Genomic DNA, 25562 nt, shown 5'->3' on the forward strand with positions numbered 1-25562 from the left:
ATTTGTATAAAGATATGTTGCAGGCCAAGAACGGGCAGACAGCAGCTGAAGTATGTTGAAAGTATTAATGGAGGGTTGATAACTTTCACACATCAATTGAGGTATGACACTTTGTTGCTTGAAGTAAAGATTGAAGTGGGCAATTTCTTCAGTTTGAAGTTATCTATGGATGACAGATACGTATGAGTGTTCTTAAAATGTAGCTGAAGTAAGTTGGAAGCATTTAGTGGAGGGTTGAAAACGTTCACATATAAATTCAGGTCTGAAAGTTTGTTGAGTGTAGGACAGAGTCAAGTGGGTAATTCATTCAGTTTCCAATTTCTTTGGATGACAGATACGGATGAGTGTGCTTCCAATCCCTGTCAGAACGGAGGAACCTGCAAAGATGGTGTAAATGGCTACACCTGTACTTGTGTTGCAGGCTATGAAGGGGCAGAGTGTGGCACGGGTAAGTTACAAATATTTGCTTACTTATGATTTGTATAAAGATATGTTGCAGGCTAGGAACGGGCAGACAGGACCTAAAGTATGTTGAAAGTATTAATGGAGAGTTGATAACTTTCACACATCAATTGAGGTCTGAAACTTTGTAGCTTGAAGTAAAGATTGAAGTTGCTAATTTCTTAAGTTTGAACTTATCTTTGGATGCCAGATACGTATGAGTTTTCTTAAAATGTAGCTGAAGTAAGTTTGAAGCATTTAGTGGAGGGTTGAAAACGTTCATATATAAATTCAGGCCTGAAAGTTTGTTGAGTGTAGGACAGTTTGAAGTGGGTAATTCGTTTAGTTTCCAATTTCTTTGGATGACAGATACGGATGAGTGTGCTTCCAATCCCTGTCAGAACGGAGGAACCTGCAAAGATGATGTAAATGGCTACACCTGTACTTGTGTTGCAGGCTATGAAGGGGCAGAGTGTGGCACAGGTAAGTTACAAATATTTGCTTACTTATGATTTGTATAAAGATATGTTGCAGGCTAAGAACGGGCAGACAGGACCTAAAGTATGTTGAAAGTATTAATGGAGGGTTGATAACTTTCACACATCAATTGAGGTCTGAAACTTTGTAGCTTGAAGTAAAGATTGAAGTTGCTAATTTCTTAAGTTTGAACTTATCTTTTGATGGGAGATACGTATGAGTGTGCATGGAATGTAGCTGAAGTAAGTTTGAAGCATTTAGTGGAGGGTTGAAAACGTTCACATATAAATTCAGGTCTGAAAGTTTGTTGAGTGTAGGACAGTTTGAAGTGGGTAATTCGTTTAGTTTCCAATTTCTTTGGATGACAGATACGGATGAGTGTGCTTCCAATCCCTGTCAGAACGGAGGAACCTGCAAAGATGCTGTAAATGGCTACACCTGTACTTGTGTTGCAGGCTATGAAGGGGCAGAGTGTGGCACAGGTAGGTTACAAAATATTTGCTTACTTATGATTTGTATAAAGATATGTTGCAGGCCAAGAACAGGCAGACAGCAGCTGAAGTACGTTGAAAGTATTAATGGAGGGTTGATAACTTTCACACATCAATTGAGATCTGAAACTTTGTTGCTTGAAGTAAAGATTGAAGTGGGCAGTTTCTTCAGTTTGAAGTTATCTATGGATGACAGATACGTATGAGTGTTCTTTAAATGTAGCTGAAGTAAGTTGGAAGCATTTAGTAGAGGGTTGAAAACGTTCACATATAAATTCAGGTCTGAAATTTGTTGAGTGTAGGACAGAGTCAAGTGGGTAATTCGTTTAGTTTCCAATTTCTTTGGATGACAGATACGGATGAGTGTGCTTCCAATCCCTGTCAGAACGGAGGAACCTGCAAAGATGATGTAAATGTCTACACCTGTACTTGTGTTGCAGGCTATGAAGGGGCAGAGTGTGGCACAGGTAGGTTACAAATATTTGCTTACTTATGATTTGTATAAAGATATGTTGCAGGCTAAGAACGGGCAGACAGGACCTAAAGTATGTTGAAAGTATTAATGGAGGGTTGATAACTTTCACACATCAATTGAGGTCTGAAACTTTCTTCCCTCAAGTGAAGAATGAATTCGGCGATTGCTTCAGTTTGAAGTTATCTTTGGATGCCAGATACGTATCAGTGTTCTTAAAATGTAGCTGAAGTAAGTTGGAAGCATTTAATGGAGGGTTGAAAACGTTCACATATGAATTCAGGTCTGAAATTTGTTGAGTGTAGGACAGAGTCAAGTGGGTAATTCGTTTAGTTTCCAATTTCTTTGGATGACAGATACGGATGAGTGTGCTTCCAATCCCTGTCAGAACGGAGGAACCTGCAAAGATGGTGTAAATGGCTACACCTGTACTTGTGTTGCAGGCTATGAAGGGGCAGAGTGTGGCACAGGTAAGCTACAAATTATTTGCTTACTTATGATTTGTATAAAGATATGTTGCAGGCCAAGAACGGGCAGACAGCAGCTGAAGTACGTTGAAAGTATTAATGGAGGGTTGATAACTTTCACACATCAATTGAGATCTGAAACTTTCTTGCTTGAAGTAAAGATTGAAGTGGTCAATTTCTTAATTTTGAAGTTATCTTTGGATGACAGATACGTATGAGTGTGCATGGAATGTAGCTGAAGTAAGTTTGAAGCATTTAGTGGAGGGTTGAAAACGTTCACATATAAATTCAGGTCTGAAAGTTTGTTGAGTGTAGGACAGAGTCAAGTGGGTAATTCGTTTAGTTTCCAATTTCTTTGGATGACAGATACGGATGAGTGTGCTTCCAATCCCTGTCAGAACGGAGGAACCTGCAAAGATGATGTAAATGCCTACACCTGTACTTGTGTTGCAGGCTTTGAAGGGGCAGAGTGTGGCACAGGTAGGTTACAAATAATTGCTTACTTATGATTTGTATAAAGATATGTTGCAGGCTAAAAACGGGCAGACAGGACCTAAAGTATGTTGAAAGTATTAATGGAGGGTTGATAACTTTCACACATCAATTGAGGTCTGAAACTTTCTTCCCAGAAGTAAAGAATGAAGTGGGCGATTTCTTAAGTTTGAAGTTATCTATGGATGACAGATACGTATGAGTGTTCTTCAAATGTAGCTCAAGTAAGTTGGAAGCCTTTAATGGAGGGTTGAAAATGTTCACATATCAATGGCGATCTGAAACATTGTTTAATGTAGGAAAGATTGAAGAGGAGAAATTTTTTAGATTCAAGTTTTCTTTGGATGACAGATACGGATGAGTGTGCTTCCAATCCCTGCAAGAACGGAGGAACCTGCAAAGATGATGTGAACGGCTACACCTGTACTTGTGTTGCAGGCTATGAAAGGGCAGACTGTGGCACAAGTAGATAAAAAGTACTCACCTCGAGATGATTGCTTTGAAGATGTTAAATTAGACCGAAGAATTGGCTGGACATGGTCCATATCAAAGTGTGTAACTGGTAAAAATTGATGGCCATTTTTCATGAAAGATACCGATGAGTGTGCTTCGAATCCCTGTCAGAATGGAGGAACCTGTGCAGGTGGTGTTAATGGCTACACCTGTACTTGTGTTGTTGGTTATGAAGGGGCAGACTGTGCCACAAGTAGGTTGGAGGTATTTAGTGGAGGGTTGATAACTTTCACGAATCAATTGAGGTCTAAAACTTTGTTGAACTTAGTAGAGATTGAAGTGGGCAATTTATTTTGTTTAAAATTTCCTTTGGATGACAGATAGGTATGAGTGTGCCTCCAATCCTTGTCAGAATGGAGAAACCTGTGCAGATGGTCTGAATGGCTTTACCCGTACTTATGTTGCAGGCCAAGAAGGGGCAGAATTGTTAAAAGTTATTGGAAAGTGATGATTTAGTTGAAAAATGAAATATGATCTGAAAGTTTGCTGAATGTGGTCCAGATTAAAGTGGGCACTGAACTGGTAAAATGCGTAGGTCACTTTTCATGACAGATACTGATGATAGCTTAGATAGCTAGGCTATCACTGTGGAAGCTCTCGCAAGATGATTGTTAAGCTCTTCGTCCAGTGACAGGTTTCTGGTGTGGCAGGGATCTCCCTTATCCAAACATAAATTGATTGGGACCAGTCTGAAAAATAGGTGATCTATTCAAAATGAAACTTTCCCCAGATGTGAAGACCACTCAGAGCGATCTCAAGGCAAGGGAGCAGGTCCGTTTTGGAGAAAATGTACCGCCAATTATGACAATTGTGATTTCTGTCCGTGAACAACACAATTGAATTAGTAGATGCACCTTGCAGCAGGATTGACGGCACGAGTTATATGATAGTGAGTTATTATAGAACAATAATCAAGAAATACACAGTGATAATTGGGACTTCACAGGGTGTACTTTCTTTCCAGGGCCCTTTAATTACAAAGTGAAACAACCCTGCTTGCATCAGCAGTAATACGTACAGCATAAACAATGTACCACAATGTCAGCAATACACAACAATGTAACTAATGCACAACAATGCAAGCAGTGCGCTTCCAATTCAGCAAAGCAATACCAATTAAGTCAGCACACAGACATGCCCCATTTCCACTTCGCCCCATCCCCACTTTGCCCCATTCCCACTTCGCCCCGTCCATATGGTGGAGGGTGTTATAAGCTAGCACAAACCTCTTTAAAAATGGTCGAGAGAGGAGTTTCACAAGCAGCATGGAGTTACACGTTTCTAGAAAACTCTACGGCATTCACGAAATTAACGTCGACTACGTTGTCCATGTTACGTGAATTAATACACATGGTTGGACTAGGCCTGTTGGGTTTATTTCTCACCCTCTTCAAGCTTATTTCTAAGCGATAGGCCTACACAATTCTGTACACATCGTTCTGGTAATTGTCAAAGCATCCAGACTCGTGCCCGGGCGAAGATTACCTCGGTGCGCTGCGGCAGGAAGTTTTGTGGAAACATGCTCGCTTAAAGTACAAGCAAACAATCTAAAATAAACCCACGACACAACAGAAGACAGAAAATACACACAGAGGCAAGAAACTAAGTTCTGTAAATTAAATTAAAGATATTTGCAACATCAATGCTTTTTTCGATGCGTGAGGTCACGTACACATGTACGATCACCGCAGGGTGAATAGACTGGTTGCCACAATCCATCACGCATTCTTTTGCATGGGTGCGGCGAGGCGGGAACCGGCGTTTTGCGCACGTGTTTTTATTATTGCAATAGCGAAACACGAAGAGAACTTTTGAAATTAATACAGGTTGCTTGTCACTTGTTGCAATTGTAACTGGGAAAACAAGTAAACACAAACATCATAATAATCAAAAGGTTGTTCTGAGGTGTTTTGTGAAGACAAAAAGAAACAAGATTTGTCGTTCATTTATTTGCTGCACCTAGGCCAGTGCCTCTGTTACTCTGTAACCCCATGGGATCACAAAATAATGAGCTCGCGCGCAGAAATGCGACCTCTGCGTTTCTTTAATACGTCTATATACACTATGGAAACAAGGCTTAACGGAAGTTTCCTTTCAGCAGGAAGATATATAATTAATGTAAAAAAGGGTTTTTAGGGGTGATCTGTAGAGAGAGAAAAGATAACAGGATTTATATTTATATTTATATTTCTCTTATTTAATAAAAAAAAATTTCTAATTTGCCAGTAAAAATTGTAGGGTTGCGCCGAAAAATTAAGGTCGGTCGGGAAACTGGAAGCAGAAAGTTTTTTTTTTGTCGTTGGCTGTTGCTAACCAAGGCAAACCTTGCTGAGGGGCATTCCAAAGCAAAATGGCTTCTGAAAAAATGAATAAAGGGGGGATGGTGACAGTAGACTTTAAAATGTGTTTGTGGGTTCTACTGGATGTGATAATTTTTTGTTTAAGATAAGTTAGCATTAATGTCAATGTAACAATGTTCCATTTACATGATCTTATGAAGGTAGTAAGTCGTGTCTGCCACATGGACACAATAGATCAATTTCAAAGTGCACCAGTCCAGCATTGCTGATAGACCTCTTCATGCCATTTCAGTGAAAGTTGTTAGATAGAGTTTTTTTAAGCCGATTTCTGCTCTTGTTCCAATTATAGACACCGAAGGCCCAACTGTGAAATGCCCAGAGAGCATCAATGCATGCACCGACACAAGCAGTGCTGTTATTGACTGGCCACAGTCCCCAAGTGCAGTTGACAAGATTGAGGGTGTTTTGGAAACCATTGTTTGTCGTGGTTCCGACAATGCTGAAGTAGTTTCTGGTGGATCGTATCCCGTAGGCGTAACAGATGTAACATGCACAGCCCAAGACTCGGCTGGTAACAATGGGATGTGTAGTTTTACCATCACAGTGACAGGTATGTAATGCTTGACAGATGAATGAAACGGGTAATAATTCCTCTGAAGTTTTATTATGAGCTGTACATGTAGGCTTATCACCTATCTTGAGGAAAAGAATCCTCCTCCAAACAATCTGTATTTTTTTTGTCAATTGAAAGTGAAATACATTACAGTTTCCATCAGTCAAAACCTTTGAACTGCTGAATGCTACTCACCAGTTTCATCCAGACTGGATCAGCAGTAAGTAATTATAAGATACACAATCACCCGACGCCCAATTCCCCCAGGGCTAGTATGACCATTACCCTGTCAATAACTGCACACTGGCTGCGACCTGCTGATGGTGTAAAATAACCGAACTGTATTTATTTCATTTTTCAGGATATATTTTTCGGTTTGTATGTTCCAAAGTTGCTCCCCCAGTAACTTTTGGCACTTTTCCCAATGCTTAGTACAGTACAAGCAAGAATCTAGTAGTGGACTTTTGTAGATTTTGTTGTCAGCAAACTCACAGACAGTGCCATCACCAACCACCTGTTCACCCTTCATTAACTTTTGATTAGATAAGAAACATTGGAATGCAAACTGCCAGATCAAAACCAGGTCTGCTCCAAATGGGTGATTCATGTAAGGTAATTTTTCTGTCTTTGGAGGAAAGTGGTTGTAAACAGTCCAATTTACTTTCAAGTTTATGAGATTAAAAGCCAGCAGTGTAAGTACCTGTAGTTCATTTCCTGATGTTAAAATGAGCTGTATACTTTAATTATCAGTGCTTTTGAAAGAATGTTTGTCTCATTGTCATGCTGTGATAAGTGTACATACTGAAAGGAAAGGAGTGAAAAATGTATTTAAGCAATCTCACCTACGTACAATTTAAACACTTGAACCCCCTTTCAGCCTCTGTGCACGGACATAATTACACATCCTCAACTAAACTACGGATGGAAATAGGAGCCCTTACCCCCTTTTCTTTAGAGAACGGCAATGGTTTAGTCTTTTTTTGGTCCATTTAAACCGCACTAAATGTGCACAAGTCACATTATGATGTTAGAGAAACAACACTTTAAATAAATGTTAAAATGGACGGCTTCTACACATTATGATGGAATTTTTGTGTAAACAGTTCTTGGTAAGTTTACCCAGTTAATGTTTGATTCTCCCACTAAAAAATTATTGAAATACACAAGATCCACTTCCATCCTGTCAAATACACAGAAATGATTACTGTCAACCTAGGAAGAATAAAGAAAAGTGCAGTTTTGTCTTAGTATCATAACAGATAGGCCTGTATTGGCACTGCACAGATGCTTTGGTCTAATTGACGAAACATGTACATGTAGACAACCTAACAGTCGCCACTATCTTCAGGATGAATTAGTAGCCCTTGAGGAGACCAATCTCATATGGCATACATACGTCTACTTTTCCTGTACAGTAAGGAACTAAACATTTCACCTCGAAGTGTACAGGTACATCTGCTCCAGTTACTCCGTCCCGAGGGGTATTTTTTCCATGTAATTCTGAGAATTAGTGTTTGTTGGTCTTTAGCTAGCAGTTATGATAGCTGTTTCACACTTTGTGATTTATTCATTGACTCTGACATCCCATCGCAGTTTTACCGTCCACTGTGACATGGAAAGGGCGTACCCTTGTGTTGTGTTACATGCCCGTTAAATTAGGATACATCAAATAATGTGAACTGCTACTGCAAACATTCATAATTATTGTAAAGCCTCCAACCCTATATTCTACACACGCTTGACCACCAGTTGAAATGTTATTCACATCATTGTGAAGCTCTTTCTGTATTGGTTTTTTGCATTTGCAGAGAACACCCTTGTTTCCTTTGGATCAGAGCTTGGAGACTCACTGCTTTCAAATGAACCGCAGAATGTAAGTCTTCTCAGCAGGTGTATGATAGATAGTATTTAACCTTTTCTTGGTCTTGCTAGCAGATATGCGTCCATGAAATGATGAAGTTGGTGAATAATGGAGTTGGGATTTTGAAAACTGAAGATTTTGGTGATTTTCTGATCTGTCACTTTCCAGTGGTATGAAATGTACAAAGTAATTCATTGAAGCAACAGAGTTTGGAAAAGCCATTTCACAAGATGAGAGACTTGGCATCTTTGTTTCAGAATAAGAGCCTACTGAAAATTAACCCAAAAATGATGTTTTCAAATGTCTGATTGCACTGAAAACTTGGAATTAGATAAAATGTGCAAAACACACATTCCAAATTTAAGAAACCCCAAAGTGGACCTGCTTTTTGATTTATGCATTTACTCCATTGTAACTGATTGGACGAATTCAAATTCAAATAGCTTTTCCATGTCATTTCTCAAATATGAGGGTTTCATTTATTTATATAACCCCTGAGTAAATCCTCATTGTGTACAAGTTGCCGTTTTCCTTTCGTGTTAACTCGTTCCAGCGTGAAATGTCAACAAACTTGAAGTTATCATATTACATGTAGGAATCAGTTCATGTCTCAGTCTCTTCAACTGACAGATATTCCTGTGTGTCTTCTAAATTGCTCTTATTATTTGATAGTGTATTTATTTTTGGTTTCTCAAATTTCTTATTGGAAGTTTCAAGTACTCAATGCTATGATTTCAGAAATATCTTCATTAGCTAAAAGGACTGGTGCTTTGCATTTACATGTATCTTTAACTGTTAGCCTTTTTTTCTGTGTTAAGAGCTGTGCTGTTTCTGTACCTCCTTTACCTAACCATGCAAAGTACTGCAAGGCATGCACTTTTATCTGACCGTAATGGACCATTTCACAGTTTTGTAAAGTCCTATTTGCAGTGTTTCTGCTCATGTCATGCATTGGGATGAATTCACCGGTCACTGATTTATTCAGGTGTCGTGTAAACTGATATTTGCCCAATGTCTTGCATGCTGACTGGACTTTGGCCAAGTACCTCCCTTTTTCTTGACATAGGTACCAGAGTCTGTGTGGTTTTTTTATTTAGTCCAAATTTCACTCCCTTCTGATTTTTCAATTTTGCCATCACATCTAAAACAGACATTTATTCCTCTCTTTGTTTTTTTGTTCTGAACAGGCAGCACAGCAGGGCAATTCAAAGGATCTTGTTTCTCGAACATTCACTCCACCCAACTTCTTTCCCTATTGCAAAGATCTCTACGAGAATATTTATGTAAGTTACCTTCTAGTAAACATGCCACCATTTGTAAATTCATGCTGTAAATTGGAAGCACTAAATTTTCACCAGAATTGATCATTTCTGTGCCTCTGTTTGAAATTATAGGATGTATTTTTTTGTTTGGTACAGTTCACTGACAATGGAGTGATCATTTTGTCCAATGACAAAAACTTGAACAAGTTCTCATTCTCAAGTGCTCTGAGTAGCTCTTTTGAGGGAGAAGCATTGGTGATAGCTGCCTTCTGGGCCGATAACCAGGCCAGTGCCTTCACATCCAAAAGTAACGTCTTCTGGCAGGTAATGCGTGGGGGATGTTGAGAGAAAGGGTTGAAAATTAGAAGCTATGCACTGTATGGTGCACCATTACGCATTTGCTGTGAATCAGTTTCTTTTCAGGGGTTGGGCTTGGGTTGAAGCTGTGATTCATGGTTTTGGACAGGAAGTTTATTCATGAGCAAAAAAAAAGACAAAATTATGTCAACTTCATCCTTACAGGATTTAGACAAATGCTTATTTACAAGTATCTCTGAACCTGTTGGTATCCTAAGCTAATTGAGAGTGATTTAATTTTGTAATCTAATTTAATCAAGAGTAGGATACTCTCGATCAAATGTGGTGTTCTTAATCTATGGAGGAATGTTGTAGGTAACCATCCTGAATTGATGATTATTGTGAATGTGTAAACAAGAAGAGAATGGACGAATATGAAAACACAGCAGGTCAAGGAAAAGTGAGAAAAATGGTACAAAGATGATGCCTGACTAAAAATATACTTTGTTTTTGAACTCTGAATCATCATTTCTGTATTATACTTAATTGGGTTTCTAGGCATATAATTTCACTGAGAGAAATTAATTTGTTACATTTACGTCTCTGCAGTAACTGATTATAGCAGGTGGTGATGGCCACTATATACCTGGTTCCAAATGAGCACTCTAATAACAATTGCCTCTTTTGTAGGTGAATTTATTTTTTCTCATTTTGTGTTTATTTTTGGATGTTTTTGTGCTATTAAAACCAATGTATTCTTGCACAATATGTTCTAAATTAAGATCATGCACCGAACAAGTAACTCTAGAAAACAATTGTCCGTTTTGTGAAGGTGCATGACAAGTACCAAGCAGAGGTCAATCAGACCACGTTAGATGCACTGAGTGTCCTTGTCTCTGCAAATTCGGGCCTGCTGGGGTCAGAGTTCAGCAGCTTTGCAGCAGAATGGGCTCTAGTTGTCACCTGGAGCAATGTTGAATCTGCCTCCAACATACAGGTATGTTTCTCCCAATACTTTGGGGCCAATGCTGTATAGGGTAAAATCTCTAAAGAGACACCCAGGTGTACTCATAGTTCCAAGAGAGCGCTGAAAGCAAATGAACTATGTCTTGTGTTTATAGGCTGTGTACCTATAGCTACAATGTGTGTACACCACTGACCCTGGCATTTCAGTACATGCATTGAAAAGCTTCCACATCATGAGCACCATTTTGCAGCAAACATGGGCTGAGACAAACGTATACTCATTTGGCTCCAGAATTGATATGTGTATCAAGCTATCGCCTAATTCCTGGTATGTTCTGATGCATGCTGACATTGCTTTAGTTAAGTATGCCTTAAGCCACCATCAGGCCAGTGGTTGGCAATCAGAATGGTAACTGGGATATTACCATCTGCCATCAAGGTCAAAGTTCACATAATTAATCACAATACAAAAAACAAATGATTGCATTATAAGTGGTTCGGTCATCTATCATGAATTTGAATAAAACGGAATCAAAAATTGTTGCCTAGGTGTGATAGAGCTTACAAACACTTTTACTTTTAGGATGCTTAATATAATTTTTAAAATTTGTCTCAGGGGACTAACACTTTCCAAGCTGTGCTCTTGACTGACGGACTTCATAGCTTTGTCGTCTTCAACTACGACCCCTGTGGCATGAACTGGGATATCACCTTCCTAGCCAACAGGAACGTGATCCAGGGCTTCACCTGTGGGCAGTCTGGTGGGAGCACCTACCTCAACCTTGCAAGTGGCTCAGAGTTCCGTCCCGGCACTGTGGTCGGTAACACGGGGAGGAAGGGCCGCTGGGCCTACCAGCTGGACTCCCGCGACTCCCCTGACTCGGAGTTTGTCAACCCGCGACTCTTCTGTCGGACTTGGCACAGCAACCAGGCACCATATGAGACCCTGACAGAGTCCCTCCAGAAGTTCAACAACTCCTGCCCTTGCAGTCGGACGATGGCAGAGGAAGACTCGCAGTTTGAGTCCATCTCCAGTTACACTTACTTCCTGCCGACCACAACAAGCCTGGGATTCGGTAAGCAAGACACTGTGAACATCACCTCCCCCCCTAAAAAATCCTTTGGCATACCATTTTGCCATTAATTTTCCTGGACTTTTTTTCCATGGATTTTCCAGCCCATTAAGTGAGATTATATAGCCATCCTTGAAGTGCCCCAGGAAACTTGACTTTTTTGAGTGATCAGTGGTCTGTTCATTACAATCATGGGAGATCAGGGCCTAAAAAACCCATGATAATTCCTCCAGCAGGATTAGTCCTATAATCCCCTGGGGAATATCTGTGAAAAAGCCCTTAGAGATTGTAATTCAAACATACATGTATGTAGTGATTTTTAAGAAGGAAAGATCATAGAGCTACATGCACATGGAATACCATTCATTTTAGGGAGTAACTGCCCAGTTCCGAAGACATAAGAACAATTGTTGCAATTGCTGTTTAGAACTAGTTCATCAGGGACTGCATGTTTAGATGTATAAAATTCCCCACACACAGTTAACAGAGTAATTGTCCTCTTCCAAGTCATTGATGTATAATGCAGTTTCATTGTTGATTCTGCGTACTGGCATGAATCATTTGGTAAATTATTTAGACTTGATTTCACCTTACTATGGTGTTCCATATGTGCCATCCGGCGTCGCATTTTTCAGCCGGCGTCGCATTTTCGACGGGCGTCGCATTTTTCAACCGGCGTCGCATTTTTTAGCCGGCGTCGCATTTTATAACCGGCGTGCATTTTTTAACCGGCGTCGCATTTTTTGACGGGCGTCACATTTTTCATTGGGCGTCGCATTTTCAACCAGGCGTCGCATTTTTCAATGAACAATTTTAACTTTGACCTCCACACAGCCCATTTGAAGCCAGTTATTGGACGGAGAGAACCCCTGCCTTTGTGTTGGTCATTGTTTAATCGGAATCTCAGAAATTCTTTACAGACTTCTAAGGGGGATGTGTTAGGTAACAATAGTCTGGAGTGTATATACGGATTAGACAGGTAAGGGGGGTACCCCTCCATCCCATACCAATCCACATGCAGTCCTCAAGACCTTTGGAAGTCATTTCGTTGAGTGATAAACATAAGCCCCCCCCCCTCCAAATAAAGAGAGATGAATGATCTCAAGCCCATGACCAGACGGCCTCCACCAGGGGAATGCCTGAACCACGGACCATTGCCTGAACAACATCCAATGTGTGAGAAAAAAATCAGTCTTGGCTTCCTCTGGACAGATTTTAATGGTTCAAAAAGTGTTTTTGGAAAAGTTTTCGTGATTTTGTATTGCTGACAACTTCTTTCAACCAAGAAAAACTAAAATTTCTCTAAGTTATGGTGCGTGACATTTCTTCGCCAAGGGTAGTTACAATTTAAATTATAGACCGTACTGCGATAAACGCTCCCTCGGGAAGCATGTCTGCAAGATGGCAAATACCCTACCAACCAGAGTGAACAATGGGCCTACTATACTGGGTTTGATTTTTGTAGCAACTAGTAATCATCAGTACGGGAACATTTTTCACTCAAAAAGCTTGCAGAAGTGAGAAACCAAATTGAGCGAGGTGAACTTCCAAGAGTAATCGGGTTCATTAAAGGGCTGTTAATTTATTTACAAACAGTTAATCGACGCATACATGCTAATTTATCCGTTTCCATAATCATTAGAAATATGTACGCACACTTTTAGCATCCACGTCAACAACGTCAGGTCCGGCTGGACCAAGGTTGACCATTGATGATTAATGGCTTATTCACATTGAAAGGCGACGCAAGTTGAAAAATGCGACGCCCGTCGAAAAATGCGACGCCGGCTGAAAAATGCGACGCCAGTCGAAAAATGCGACGCCCGTTGAAAAATGTGACGCACGTTGAAAAATGCGACGCCTGTTGAAAAATGCGACGCCAGTCGAAAAATGCAACTGGCACATATGGAACACCATACCTTACACTTTGCAGACAGCAAGACATTGTTACTTACTCTATGAGAATCCTACTCACACCACATGCCACACTTAATAACTGGAGGCACATGCATGCATTTCAAACAGTAGTCTAGTTTGCTGAAGCATGGAAGTATAGAAGAGGCATTTAATCACGCAAGCACAAGGTTTCATCATGGTAAGCCTGTAGCCGCAAGCCTGGTGGCACTTGTTAAAAATACTCTGGTTCATGCTGATTGAGTTGGCATCCTGCAGTTAAAGCAGGTTGTCCAGTCCTGCTGTTTCCACACTTTTCATGACGATGTTTCCGTTTTAGATGCTGAGTGCTACGTCCTGACTTTCCATGATTCGGGGACACCGGGACCACGTTGCTGCTACAACTTGGACACTGGTGGTCTCGTGAGTGACGTGAGAAGTCCCCGTGTTGCTACAGTGTTTGAAAGATTCCCGCTGAGTCCCCAGGATTACACATCTGACCTGTTCCAAAAGCTGTACAGTGAGTTAAAGCTTAATTGACTAGAGGCTGGCTGGGATTATCGAGTGGGCAGTGTGCCTCGGGCCAATGGAAAAATCGTGACCTACAAAAATACAACACATCTGCCATAAAACACGCAAACGTAGAAAGCTTTCATACATTTCAGTGCCCTTCTTTGAATGTTTGACTTTTGGAAAGCTTAAAATGAGCTGCCTGTAAGTACAGCATTAACAACAACAGGAAATATGAGATCAAATGCTAACCATGCACGTCGAGCTCTGTAACATTTCTGGTGATGCATAAGTCGGGCCTGTGGAGAATTGGTGCTGAGTGCTTCATCCAGCCCTGATTTATCCTTGTTATATGAACGACTGGACACGGACCAGTAACTTTTTAAAAGCTCTTGGCTTTTTGTGTTCTGTTGTTCTTTTGCTCTCAAGTAGTTATATGAATTTACTCACTGGCATAAAGCCAGAATGACAACCTTGATGAGTAGATTGTTGTCTGGCTTTGTGTATGCCCCCACCCCATTCCAAAATGCTGGATCCGCCTGACCTGTTGAAACACACTGAGGATTTATAGAGAAGGCGGTACATACATAACGCCAGTTGTACGTTTCAGTTCAAAAAGTGTGACATTTTTGTGTCCCTGTTACACCTGACCTCTTTAATTTTACTTGGAAATATCACTGAAATTGATTTAAACAATTACTATATTTGTTTGGCAGATAATTTGCATTAATTATATAATTCATCACTCTCGGAGATTATAGAATGTGTTTTGAAGTTACAAAATTGTATGTCAGATGTGACACGGACACAGAGAAATTGGACCCCTAATTTATAGAAATGATGTTTATAAGTTTATTTACAAGAGTCATTTCAGCAGGTTGAATGTTTTATTCCACACAGCAAAGTTAAGTTCATGATTCATCTCATGCATTGCTAGAATATTCTTTGTGTCACCATTTTTCTCACTCGCTCAGGCATAAAAATCACGACACAATGACGTTGGCAATTTTTCTGTCAGACATTCAAATATTTGTTGGGAAAAATAAAGTAAGTGAAGTTGTTGTGACAAGGGCATTTTGGTGAATCAAAGAAATGGCAATAAATATGCAGATATGTAAATTATGAACTTAATACCAGTTACTAACACTCACAGGAAATTCCCTCTTTACAGATGAGGAGATCTTGCCCCGCTATTACTGCTGCGAAGAATCCAACCTGTGCAACCTGTACCGAGAGTGGCGCCCTCTGCTGACTTGTGATAACTATGTTCCCGATTCCTGGGGTAGATGTCACATGGCATAATTTTTACAATATATTAATATTGACTACTTTGATCAAGTGGAACAGATGATCAGGCTTCCCGGCCGAAGATGATCCACTGATTTTCACAAGTCAGAGCAGTCAGTATAGAGTTGTCAATAAAGATGTTTTAGTAAGGACAAAAGTCTTATTTGTGGTTTCAAAAATGTAGTTTGGAAAAATGCTGGTAAATTTTCGACTTATTTTGTATTCAAATAGACCTACCTTTTACATGTATTTAGATTGAATTAATCAGTTAAAACTTAAATCAAACAGAATCTGTTCAAGAGGTGTGATAAAACAATATTGACTCTGTTGTGTCATAATGTTGTAAAACTATAGCCTCCCTTGGTGGTCCATGGAGCATTACATTTTCCTTTGGCTTCACCTCTGGATAATAGAATTCTCTGTGGCTCATCGCAGGAGCTTGAAGCATTCAATATTCTGCAATATCACTTGCCAAAAAGAGTGAATAAAATTATGTATTCGATATAAGATAAAATTGGCTAGTTAAGAGAAAAAATCATGTAGGAGATGTTACAGCGATGAGCTTTGCTGTCCCTCTGGATTCTGATCTTTGCATTCAAAATCAGTTTTTGTAATCCTCCGATCAACAGGTTGGTCTGTTGGGGATCCCCACATCCGCACGATGGATGGAGTGCCATACACGTTCAACGGCTATGGCGAGTACACGCTGGCTCTGATCGTTGACGGTGGCAGCCAGAAACTGTTTGAGCTGCAGTGCCGGACGGACCGTGCCGAGAATACTAACACTGGCCAACTTGCCCAGGCCACGTTCTATTCTGGCTTTGCTGCACAGCTTGTTGGCGGTGCGAGGGTGGGTTTTTCCTCTGTATTTATATCAGAAGCCTCCCAGTAGTATAATGGATTGACTTTTTCTGAGAGTTGCTTGTGGGGTCTGTGTGTGAACAACTTTTATCACCCAGTAGTCTTGAAGACAACTCTTGATACCTCTGTTGTCATTCTAACATTTAACAAATTTTTGAAACTGTATATGTAAAATTATTTTTAAACTAACAAAAATCCCTCACTGTAAAAAACATAACATAGAGCAGGAAGTCTTCTGTCAAATTAAATGACTCTTACAGTAGACTTGGCCCCTATACATGTATATTGAGATTTAAGTGACCTTTTGCAAGTTGAGACTCAAACCAAGACTTCACTCATAATATGAGGTACTTGTGGGTAATTGACAGTATAGGGACTAGTCGAAAAAAGGCAGAAAAAATCTATTTCTTTTGTATTCAAATAGTTTTTTTTACTATTTTATTCCTTTGTATTTTGCCACCCCCAAAATAGGAAAAAAATAGAAATGCTGTTTTGAAAATTAGAATATGTCTTGTATTTTTAAAAAATAGGATGTTATTTTCAAAAAATAAAATGCTCTTTCAAAAATGCTAGTTTTGAAATAGTTCTGAAAGTTCACTTTAAAGGTCCCTCTTTAAATGCAATGAAATACAATACATTGTGCCAAGAATGAACTGATTTAGGGAATTGTCAACTTATCACCCGTCCATTTATAAGTCAGTCGTCTGTAACTTAGCTAGAGTCAGTTATTCACTATTATGGTACACTATTCAGACTTCACATTTACATGTAATAATTTGGCTCTCTTTGATTTCCAAGGTGGCAAGTAATGTGAAAGGTCTATCATATCTTGAGAGTCTTATATGTCACTATGAATGCACAGGTCTTGTGGCCTTACAGAAAAAACTTGCAGGCGATATCAAGGTCAGTCTCTCAGCTAAGCTTGCCTTGCTGGTCAGCTGGATGCATGGTACCCTTTTGCCCTTGCACGGTTCCTGAAAGTATGCGTATTATGTACACACTTTGTACTGTGTACACGTGCAAAATTCTGGAAAATGTACAGGGAGTTGCTGGACGATACATGCACAGGGCAGATGCATGTACCGTTGCAAATGGAGAAGATGGAATTTATGCTTGCAAAGGAAAATTCAAATGCCAAAACTTTGATAAGTTGGAAGCGTAATTCCTAAATACGCAAAATTAGCCAAAACATTTCATCTTTGGGCATCTTGGGAATGACATGTACAGTTAAATGTTTTTACCAGTACCATCTGGAAAAGCTACATGTAATTAGGTTGGACCTATTTATCAAATGATTCATATGTACATGTATAAAACTTTACGACTGTACCTACATGTATCACACAGCATGCAATCTGCATGTAGTCTTTTGTAGTGTAAACCAACAGTTCATTCATGTGCAAACCATGCAAACAAGTGTGTCCAAAAGGGTATGTACACACACATTGAGCTAAACATGGTGAAGTTCCCAGTTGTTCAATCATGCTGTTCCCAGTTATTCCATCATCCTTGCTGTGTGTTGTAACTTCCACAACTGACTGAATTCAAATATGGTACAAGGTCACCAGGAGCATTTTATGCTGCTACATAGCCCATTGCAGTGGGCAGCTTAACTTTCCCTGCATGAAAGCAAGGTAGCATACTCCTGACCCCCCAAAATAGCCCAAAAATAGCTTTCGAATTTTGGAAAAATGTGTAAGTCAAATAGTAGAAAAATAGGCAAGAAAATTACTTGAGTACAAAATAAACTTACAATAGTGTGTCATTTCAAAAATATCAATAAAAAAGAAATAGAGTAGCACAGTCCAAATAGTTCCTGTAATAGAAAAAAATGTATTTTCTGGGAGAAAATAGCATGAAAATGTATTTTACGTAGAAATTTGGCATGTAGATTTCTATGAGGTTGAGATACGAGGATAAACACCTCGTATCTTGAGATACGAGGTGTTGAATTTTTGTGTAACTGTTCCTGTCTCAATTTTTTTTCAGATTGAGATTAAACTGAACAGCGATGCCACTGACCTAACCACAACACTCAATGGACAGATAGTGACACCCACAGAGTCAGGTATTGACAATTAAACTCAGTTTTACTAACCTAAAAAAATCCTACCTCCGCTTCAGTTGTTACAAAGGTTTTTGAGCGAAAAGTGCAATGCACTGCATTCAGTGTGCACTTGAGTGTGCATTTGTTTTATCATGCCTTGTGACATAATTGAGTGCATCTTTTCACCTGTAGCTCGTTAGAGTTATGTTCTTCAAGTTGAGCGGATGGTTTCTTCACCACTGGTTCCTTGATGTGTATGTGACCAGCACAGGTTCTTTGAGCTCTGTGCAGTCGTTTTATTCCGTACACAGTGAAAAGAGGGAATTGGTAAATTGGCCATAACACAAAAAAGGGGAAAAAAGTAAAGAGGAAACTAAAACTAAACGTACAGGCAAATGACTGTACTACTGGCAATCCAAAGTACCCAGTCTCACAGTAGAAAACTATTTAACTTGTTTAAGTCTTGAGCCATCAATGCTGTACCGAATATCGTAAAGTGTCAAGTTTAATAACAATGACATATCAATTACTTGTAAAAACTAAATAAGAACAGCACAACTTCATGGCTAAAACAGCTATCAATATGGAATGTCGTGCAGTCCTGCAGCATTCAGTATACAGAACTCACTTTCCATAATTTTCCATCAGCCAACTTTAAGATTGAAGGTTCAAATATACAAACTGTTAAACTAAATTGGCCTTTACCGTTGACTGTTAGTGTAGGGTAAATATCGGCAAATTAATTATTACGTGTAAATCATAAACACTCATACTACGCAAATATTATTTGTCATTATATACATAATAAACAAACATCTTTTCATCTAATTGGTCACATCCATCCCAAACTAAATCATGACCATTCAGATCACAATTGCAGGGCACGTGAAAGGAGAATAAGCAAAATTACTTGATTTTCCTGAATGTTCCTACTGACTCAATCCAAAGATGCCAATAATGCCAGTCTAAGGTATAGAAATTGAAGCTTACCAATTCCTTTTTTAGGTCTATGAAATTGGGCTGTGGGAGGTTCGCAGGATCATAGGAAGGGCACTTAATGGATCTGGTCCCATTGCAACAACCATGACAACAGTCTGTGGGAATGTGACCCTTATCTTGAGTGTATCCAGTTCATAAGTGACTTCGTAACAATGGTGGATGTGCCACAATTTACAGGCTCCCATTGGACAATCGCTGAAGTTGTGCATTGTAACTTCCATTTCCCATGGTTCTCTGGAAGTGCTGATCAGTGCATGTAACTCTATGTGCAGTGCATATGCAGTGGGCGTGGTTTAAATCGAAGTGACATCCCACTTAAGAACCAGTTAGGCCAGCTATGAGGATTACCCTTGGGCATTATAACTTCCAGATCTTCCAAACATTCAATTACTGGACATTAGACAGGGGGTAGCCGTACACTTGGAAAGGGGGAAACGTTAGACTTAACAACCAGTCCACCATCGGTGGCTGGTTACATGTGACAAATGTGTAGCCTGTTTGGCTGGACTCACTTGCTACAGTGCCCCTAAAGGCCAATCTAAAAAGGTGTAAATGCAAAACAAATTGTGAACAAGAATCACTCAGTCTGATGGAGTTAAAACAAGCTTAGGTCTTTTATGAATCTGCGGTTCCATTTTGACTTAATGTCACAGAGCTGTGTTCTGGCCTATACTGATTTCTCCTGTAGGAGTGGTAAGTGGCAATTTCATCGTGAAGAGATCAGGGGGGCGTGTGTTGGCTGTTTATGCTGCCGGAATGGAATTCAGCGTTGGGCTAAGCAACGGCTTTGCCGACATCACAGTCAACTTTGACGACAAATACAAGGGACAGCTGACTGGATTGCTTGGTAAGTTAATTGCTCGGTACCTCAGGACATTTAAAGTGAAGTGAATTTGACATCTCAGAACACTTACAGTGAAATCCAGTATAGTTGAAACGTGTTTAAATTTTGTGAATTTGTGGCGTGAATATTTCATCGGACAATTTCGTGTTCATGTTTGCACCCACACCAAGTATAAATTGGCCTTAACGGCTACATGTACATGTTAAAGATTTTTAATAATTATGATACTCTGTAGATTTAACACCTTATACTCCTCAAATAAACAAGGTGCCTTTGTAATGTGCACAACATAAATTGTAAGCTTTGTGTGAGTCATTTACTATAGATTTCTACAGAATTTTGTGTGTTCAAAAAGCAAGCAAAATCCCCAGTTGTTTGCATGCACTGTCCATTCTTCTAAGTCCCTCTTTGATAGTTCTCTCATTTTTCGTCTTTTGTGACATCAGGTTTCTGGGATGACAATTCCAGTAACGATGCCCAGAAAAGAGATGGCACTTTACAGCCAGCAACGGGCGCTGGTGGCACCATGCTGGAGAAAGACTTTTTCATGTTTGGGGAAACTTGTAAGTTTATCTGTACTGCTTGTTTTCTTCACTGGCAGGCCATCCATTACCTTACTTTTCTTCAGAGTGTGCACTTCCGATGATGTCTGTGAAGTGTGATGCAGTCTGACGAAGCATTGACGACTTCCCTAGCAGGTGTTCAAAACCTATGCATTGACCATATCACACCAGGGAGGGAACCTTTTCTTGTTACACCATAATATCAGACTGTTACTATAGTTGTAATGCAAATTTGTAATATTATTCCAAACGGGAGCGGATCTTCTCAAGAGATGATTCAGATTGCAGCGTCTGGTGCCACCGAACAAAGAACAACCATCTTTGGCAAACTTTGAATATTCCCAAATCTAGCACAAAAATGTGGATGATTTTCCCGGATATAAGATGGTGTCATATGTGACCCGCTCTGCAAAATAGGGCATTAAGTCACGCAATGCCAAAACATGTAATGGCCTGTTCTATTTGGAGGGGGCAAAATTTCTTCAAAAATGTGATTTTGTTTTTTTTTTCCTGTAATAGCTTCTATAACATTTATATATTTAGAATTTGTGACTACAGACATGAAAACTGACGAATAAAGAAGAAACATTGATCATTCAGTAAGAAATCCTATATAGCATTGTGTTTCCAAGCGACAATTCATGAGCTTTTTTTTGAAAAGTGCTTTTATTTAGTCCAAAAATGTGCATATACAAATGTCTATATATCTCTGGAACGCAGCACCCTACTGTGGTTATTCATATTTCAAATTGTAGCTAGTGATGTACAAAATCCGGCCATATCAAAGACTCGTAACCTAAATCTGGTTACTTAGTACTCATTTTTTCTGCTGCTGGCGATATGTGCATGGGGTGTGAATGCCCTGTGCAAGTTCAAAGACAGTTTTTCCTGATTCCTGCACCTTTGTTGATTCAGGAGAGAGTTTGCAGGTTCTTAGCTGTAGAGTTTGGGTAAATATGAAACAAAACATGTTGCAAGAAGGGACATTTCAAGACCATTCCCCAGTTGACGTAGAAGTATGCCTGGCAAAAGTATACTTGAATTCCTGAATTCCTGCAGGGCGTATTTCTGAGGCCGATTCACTCTTCTACTATGTTCCACCGGAGAGCTATGCCACGGAGAATGATCTGACCTTTACCCCAGTCTTCCTGGACGACCTACTGGCGAATGCCCCAGCAGACCAGCGCCAAGCTGCCGAGAGCACCTGCGGTGATAATAAAGTGTGTCTCTACGATGCACTGTCCACTGGGGATGAGAGCATTGGCGCAGCGTCGTCAGCACAGAATTCACAGAATACTGTCAGTGAAGAATTGGCCAGTGAGTCTTGTGACGGCCATTGTATAGCACTGATTAGCTCCTGCCAGAAACGGTGATGTTAGATGCATTAATAGCTCACCAAAACTCACTTGTTGCATCACCAAGTTTACTGCAAGAAAATATGTACCTTAGCATTTGATGCACAGTGCACTGTATGTATGGCATTTGAAATAATGTTATGCACATTGGTGATTTAACAAGCAAGTTTTCCAAGACAGATACGTACCTTTTCCGTGAACCCATGTGACTTAACTTTCAAAATAGAAGAAACAAGAGAATTTAAATGGAAAACAGTTTAACTTAACCTGACAGAGCCATTTTCTCATTTTCTCATCTTGCGATTCCTTTTTTTTTTAAATCATGCTGAGCCTTGAAGGGTTTCTAGGGCTAAGTTGAAACACTTGTATATGTAAATACAAAGTAATTCACTATAGTATGCAGGCTTCACCTGAAGTAGAAAATTAAAAGTCTTATCGAATCAAATTGCGGTAATTTTGAAACTTCTGACAAAGCAAGGAGTACACTTTATTGCACTGTATTGCACTGTATTTCTCTGATGAAGAAAGGTCTCAATTTTTTAGTCCATGCAATATCTTTAATAAAATAAATGTTTAGTGGCAGGCCTTCTATTTCCATTATCCTCCCTCCCCCACCAAGCCACTTGCATTTGCTGTTGACTGCACAAGCATGCTGGTAAGCAGAGATTTACTTAAGGTCAGTTTCCCTCATCTGTCGAACAGATTTTCTGGATGTTAAAGTACAGTTCAGTCACATTTCCTCATCTTGTTTTCCCCTGCAGCCAACTTCCCGCCAACCCTGACTGATGTGCTGTCCATCAAGGTGACGGTAGGCCAGGTCTTCACGCTGAGCCTGGAGGCGGTTGACCAAGATGGGGATGCCATCACCTTTGCGCTGCTGGAATCAGTCCAAGGTGCCTCCATCACACCACAAGGTCAGTAAGAGTACTGGATTTCTGGATGCATTTGAAAATATACCCTCCCCTCCATCTGTTTCTTATAACGCAAAGCTTACCAAGCCTCCTTTGTCATCTGAGACTTCTTGTGTAAACAAGTTTTCACCTAAGAATTATTTGAATCGTTAGAGGACCTGATAGTTTGCATCTTCTTTCTCAAAGACAGGTAGTTTTGTTTATACACTGTGTTAAATAAAATTCACCAGGATATTACATCAGCAATTATGCAACTTTTGACCCCAATAATATGATGCACATAAAATTATGCAAGGTTTTAGAACTCATTTCTTTTCATCTGTTTATTGCATAGTTCCTCTCAGAAAAAAGGCAAAGGAGCTGAAAAAGACACTGTTACCAGAATGTATAAGTGTAGCCCACAAAATTGATATGTTCCTTTTCAGGTGGAGTGTTTACGTGGAAACCAGTTGATAGGGCAAAGGTCAAGATTGGATTCCTAGCCACAGATGGCAAAGCCAATGCCACAATGGAGCCAATCGTTCAGCTGTGCGACTGTCAAAATGAGGGGACATGCCTGGAGAACCAGTATGTGGCCGATACCAATCTTGTCCAAGACCGCTTTGGGGTGAGTAATTGTGCAGGGTGTGGTTGATGAATTCTGAACAAAACAAGAACCTGCTTTGACTTTGAACCCCCATCGTTTAACCCTGAAATTGTCTTAGTTTCTTCAAGCTACCCTCCATCTACTCAAATTCAACCTCCATCTTGACGTGATGCAAAAGTACATGTTATTGGAACTTGATCTCTTCCATTTTGCTTGGCTTTCCTTGTGGAATGAAACATACTTCATCCGTCACGTTATTTTTACCATGGCACGTGTTCTTATTTGTGACCCATCATTCCAAAACCATACTGATAGTCACAATCTATAAAATGACACTGCTATATACATGAACATGAACTTCCACAATTTCGATCACCTGTAACTGCAAAACTTTCTACAGACCAAATGTGCTAGGCAGATTACCCTGGAGTCTGAAATCAACAGTGTCAAACATTAAAATACCCACTCTTGAGGGAAGCACTCCACTGAAGGGGGAGGCCAGATTTCCACTTCCATTTCCTTGTTGACATTTCAACTCCTAGTCCAGCTCGTTATCATTTTAATCCCTTCTCCAAACAATTACTGTTAATTCACAATCACACACCAACAAACTGGGGGTTTGCTTTCAAGCACTGGAGCCTGAAATTTGCAGCAAGCATTCTGGGCTTTGCTATGGTCTTTTTTCAGGATTCATAGTTTTCAGAGTGGTAACACAAAATACAAAACCCTATTTGAAACATATTAAAAGGCTCAGCATGGTTGTATCTGGAAAAACTTAATAGGAACACTTTATACACTTCAAAATGCCTTACAGAATAATAAATTCAGCTCAGGCAGGTAAAATTTTTTTGGCTGAGTTCAGTAATAGTGAGTGTGAATTGCTCATGCCCTCCTTGTCATTTTTCACCAAGGTCCTGCTCTGTCAGTGCAGTGCGGGCTGGTCTGGTGAGCTGTGCGAGATCAACTTTGATGCCTGCGCTGACAACCCCTGTTTCCCTGGGGTAACTTGCTTTGACGAGGACCCGCCATCGCTGGAGAGCAACTGCGGGCCTTGTCCAGCCGGACTGGATGGGGATGGCAAGACGTGTAGAGGTCTGTCCAATCATCTGATTTCACCATTCTCTATACCATAACCCTGCGTATAGTCCACATTTATGGTGAAGGCTGTAACAATTCAAACGGATACTCAAATATATGACCTTCCATTTTGATTATTTGGTTGTCCCAAATTGGTGCAAAACAGGAAAAAATGTACGTACTCTTACAAACTGTGAACAAAACTTTAAGCAAACTGCCCATGTTATTGGGTCTATGCTTTGGTGAAGCTATATATAAGTTTATTTGTAATACCTTGAATTGTGCTTTTAGCAATGAAGTTTGTAAACATGAGTGGTTTTTTCCATTTTTATTACATGAATTGTCACCCCCAATGATTTTATGAAATAGATATTTGAATCTTAATAGGCTATCGCTATTTGAATATTTCCCGCAGCATGCGTAAGTTTTTAAAAGTTGCATTTTGTGAAGGTTACCCCGTGTGTAAAGCCTAACGAGATGGAGAGAGCATCACCGAACAGTCCTAGATGATATGCAAGCAAATGGAGATGCTATAATCATTATCATGACCAACCTTCCATAGCCCTAAAAGAGCTGGGTTATTTTGACCCATTTCACAGCCCCCAAGAACTTGGATGTGCCTTGCTTTATTCTTTTGAAATTCGGCATGCATGTAAATTTGTACACTCATTATCATTACAACTGTGAAGTTTGAACTCATTTATATGTATGTTTGTGTTTTTATGTTCATTTGAAGTTCTTGGCTACATGTACATGTGTGCCAGTACGCGTGCATTGAGCCTTGCCGTAGAAAAAGTGTTCATTTTTGGCTGACCCATCTTGGAAAAATGCACGCTGCATAAGAACGGTATATTTGATTTTTACAAAATTTATGTCGGAATGCTTGCAAAGAGTTGCCCTATAA

General features: G+C 39.8%; 1 protein-coding gene across 1 annotated transcript in view; it reads left to right on the forward strand.

Moving 5' to 3' along the window:
- Window positions 1–25562, forward strand: part of LOC110983972 (uncharacterized) — a 183726-nt gene that overhangs the window by 108510 nt on the left and 49654 nt on the right. Inside the window, exons 4-19 of the mRNA XM_087142824.1 lie at window positions 3433–3546; window positions 8075–8139; window positions 9315–9410; window positions 9546–9713; window positions 10519–10683; window positions 11269–11728; window positions 13959–14138; window positions 15300–15410; window positions 16045–16265; window positions 18266–18344; window positions 20011–20169; window positions 20613–20729; window positions 21789–22046; window positions 22846–22998; window positions 23421–23602; window positions 24493–24673. Of these exons, the coding sequence (XP_086998950.1) occupies window positions 3433–3546; window positions 8075–8139; window positions 9315–9410; window positions 9546–9713; window positions 10519–10683; window positions 11269–11728; window positions 13959–14138; window positions 15300–15410; window positions 16045–16265; window positions 18266–18344; window positions 20011–20169; window positions 20613–20729; window positions 21789–22046; window positions 22846–22998; window positions 23421–23602; window positions 24493–24673 (2709 nt within the window). The remainder of the gene's footprint in view (window positions 1–3432; window positions 3547–8074; window positions 8140–9314; window positions 9411–9545; window positions 9714–10518; window positions 10684–11268; window positions 11729–13958; window positions 14139–15299; window positions 15411–16044; window positions 16266–18265; window positions 18345–20010; window positions 20170–20612; window positions 20730–21788; window positions 22047–22845; window positions 22999–23420; window positions 23603–24492; window positions 24674–25562) is intronic.

Source organism: Acanthaster planci, linkage group LG01, assembly GCF_054643075.1.
Source record: "Acanthaster planci isolate LZ-2023a linkage group LG01, COTS_SCS, whole genome shotgun sequence".
Taxonomy (NCBI): Eukaryota; Metazoa; Echinodermata; class Asteroidea; order Valvatida; family Acanthasteridae; genus Acanthaster; species Acanthaster planci.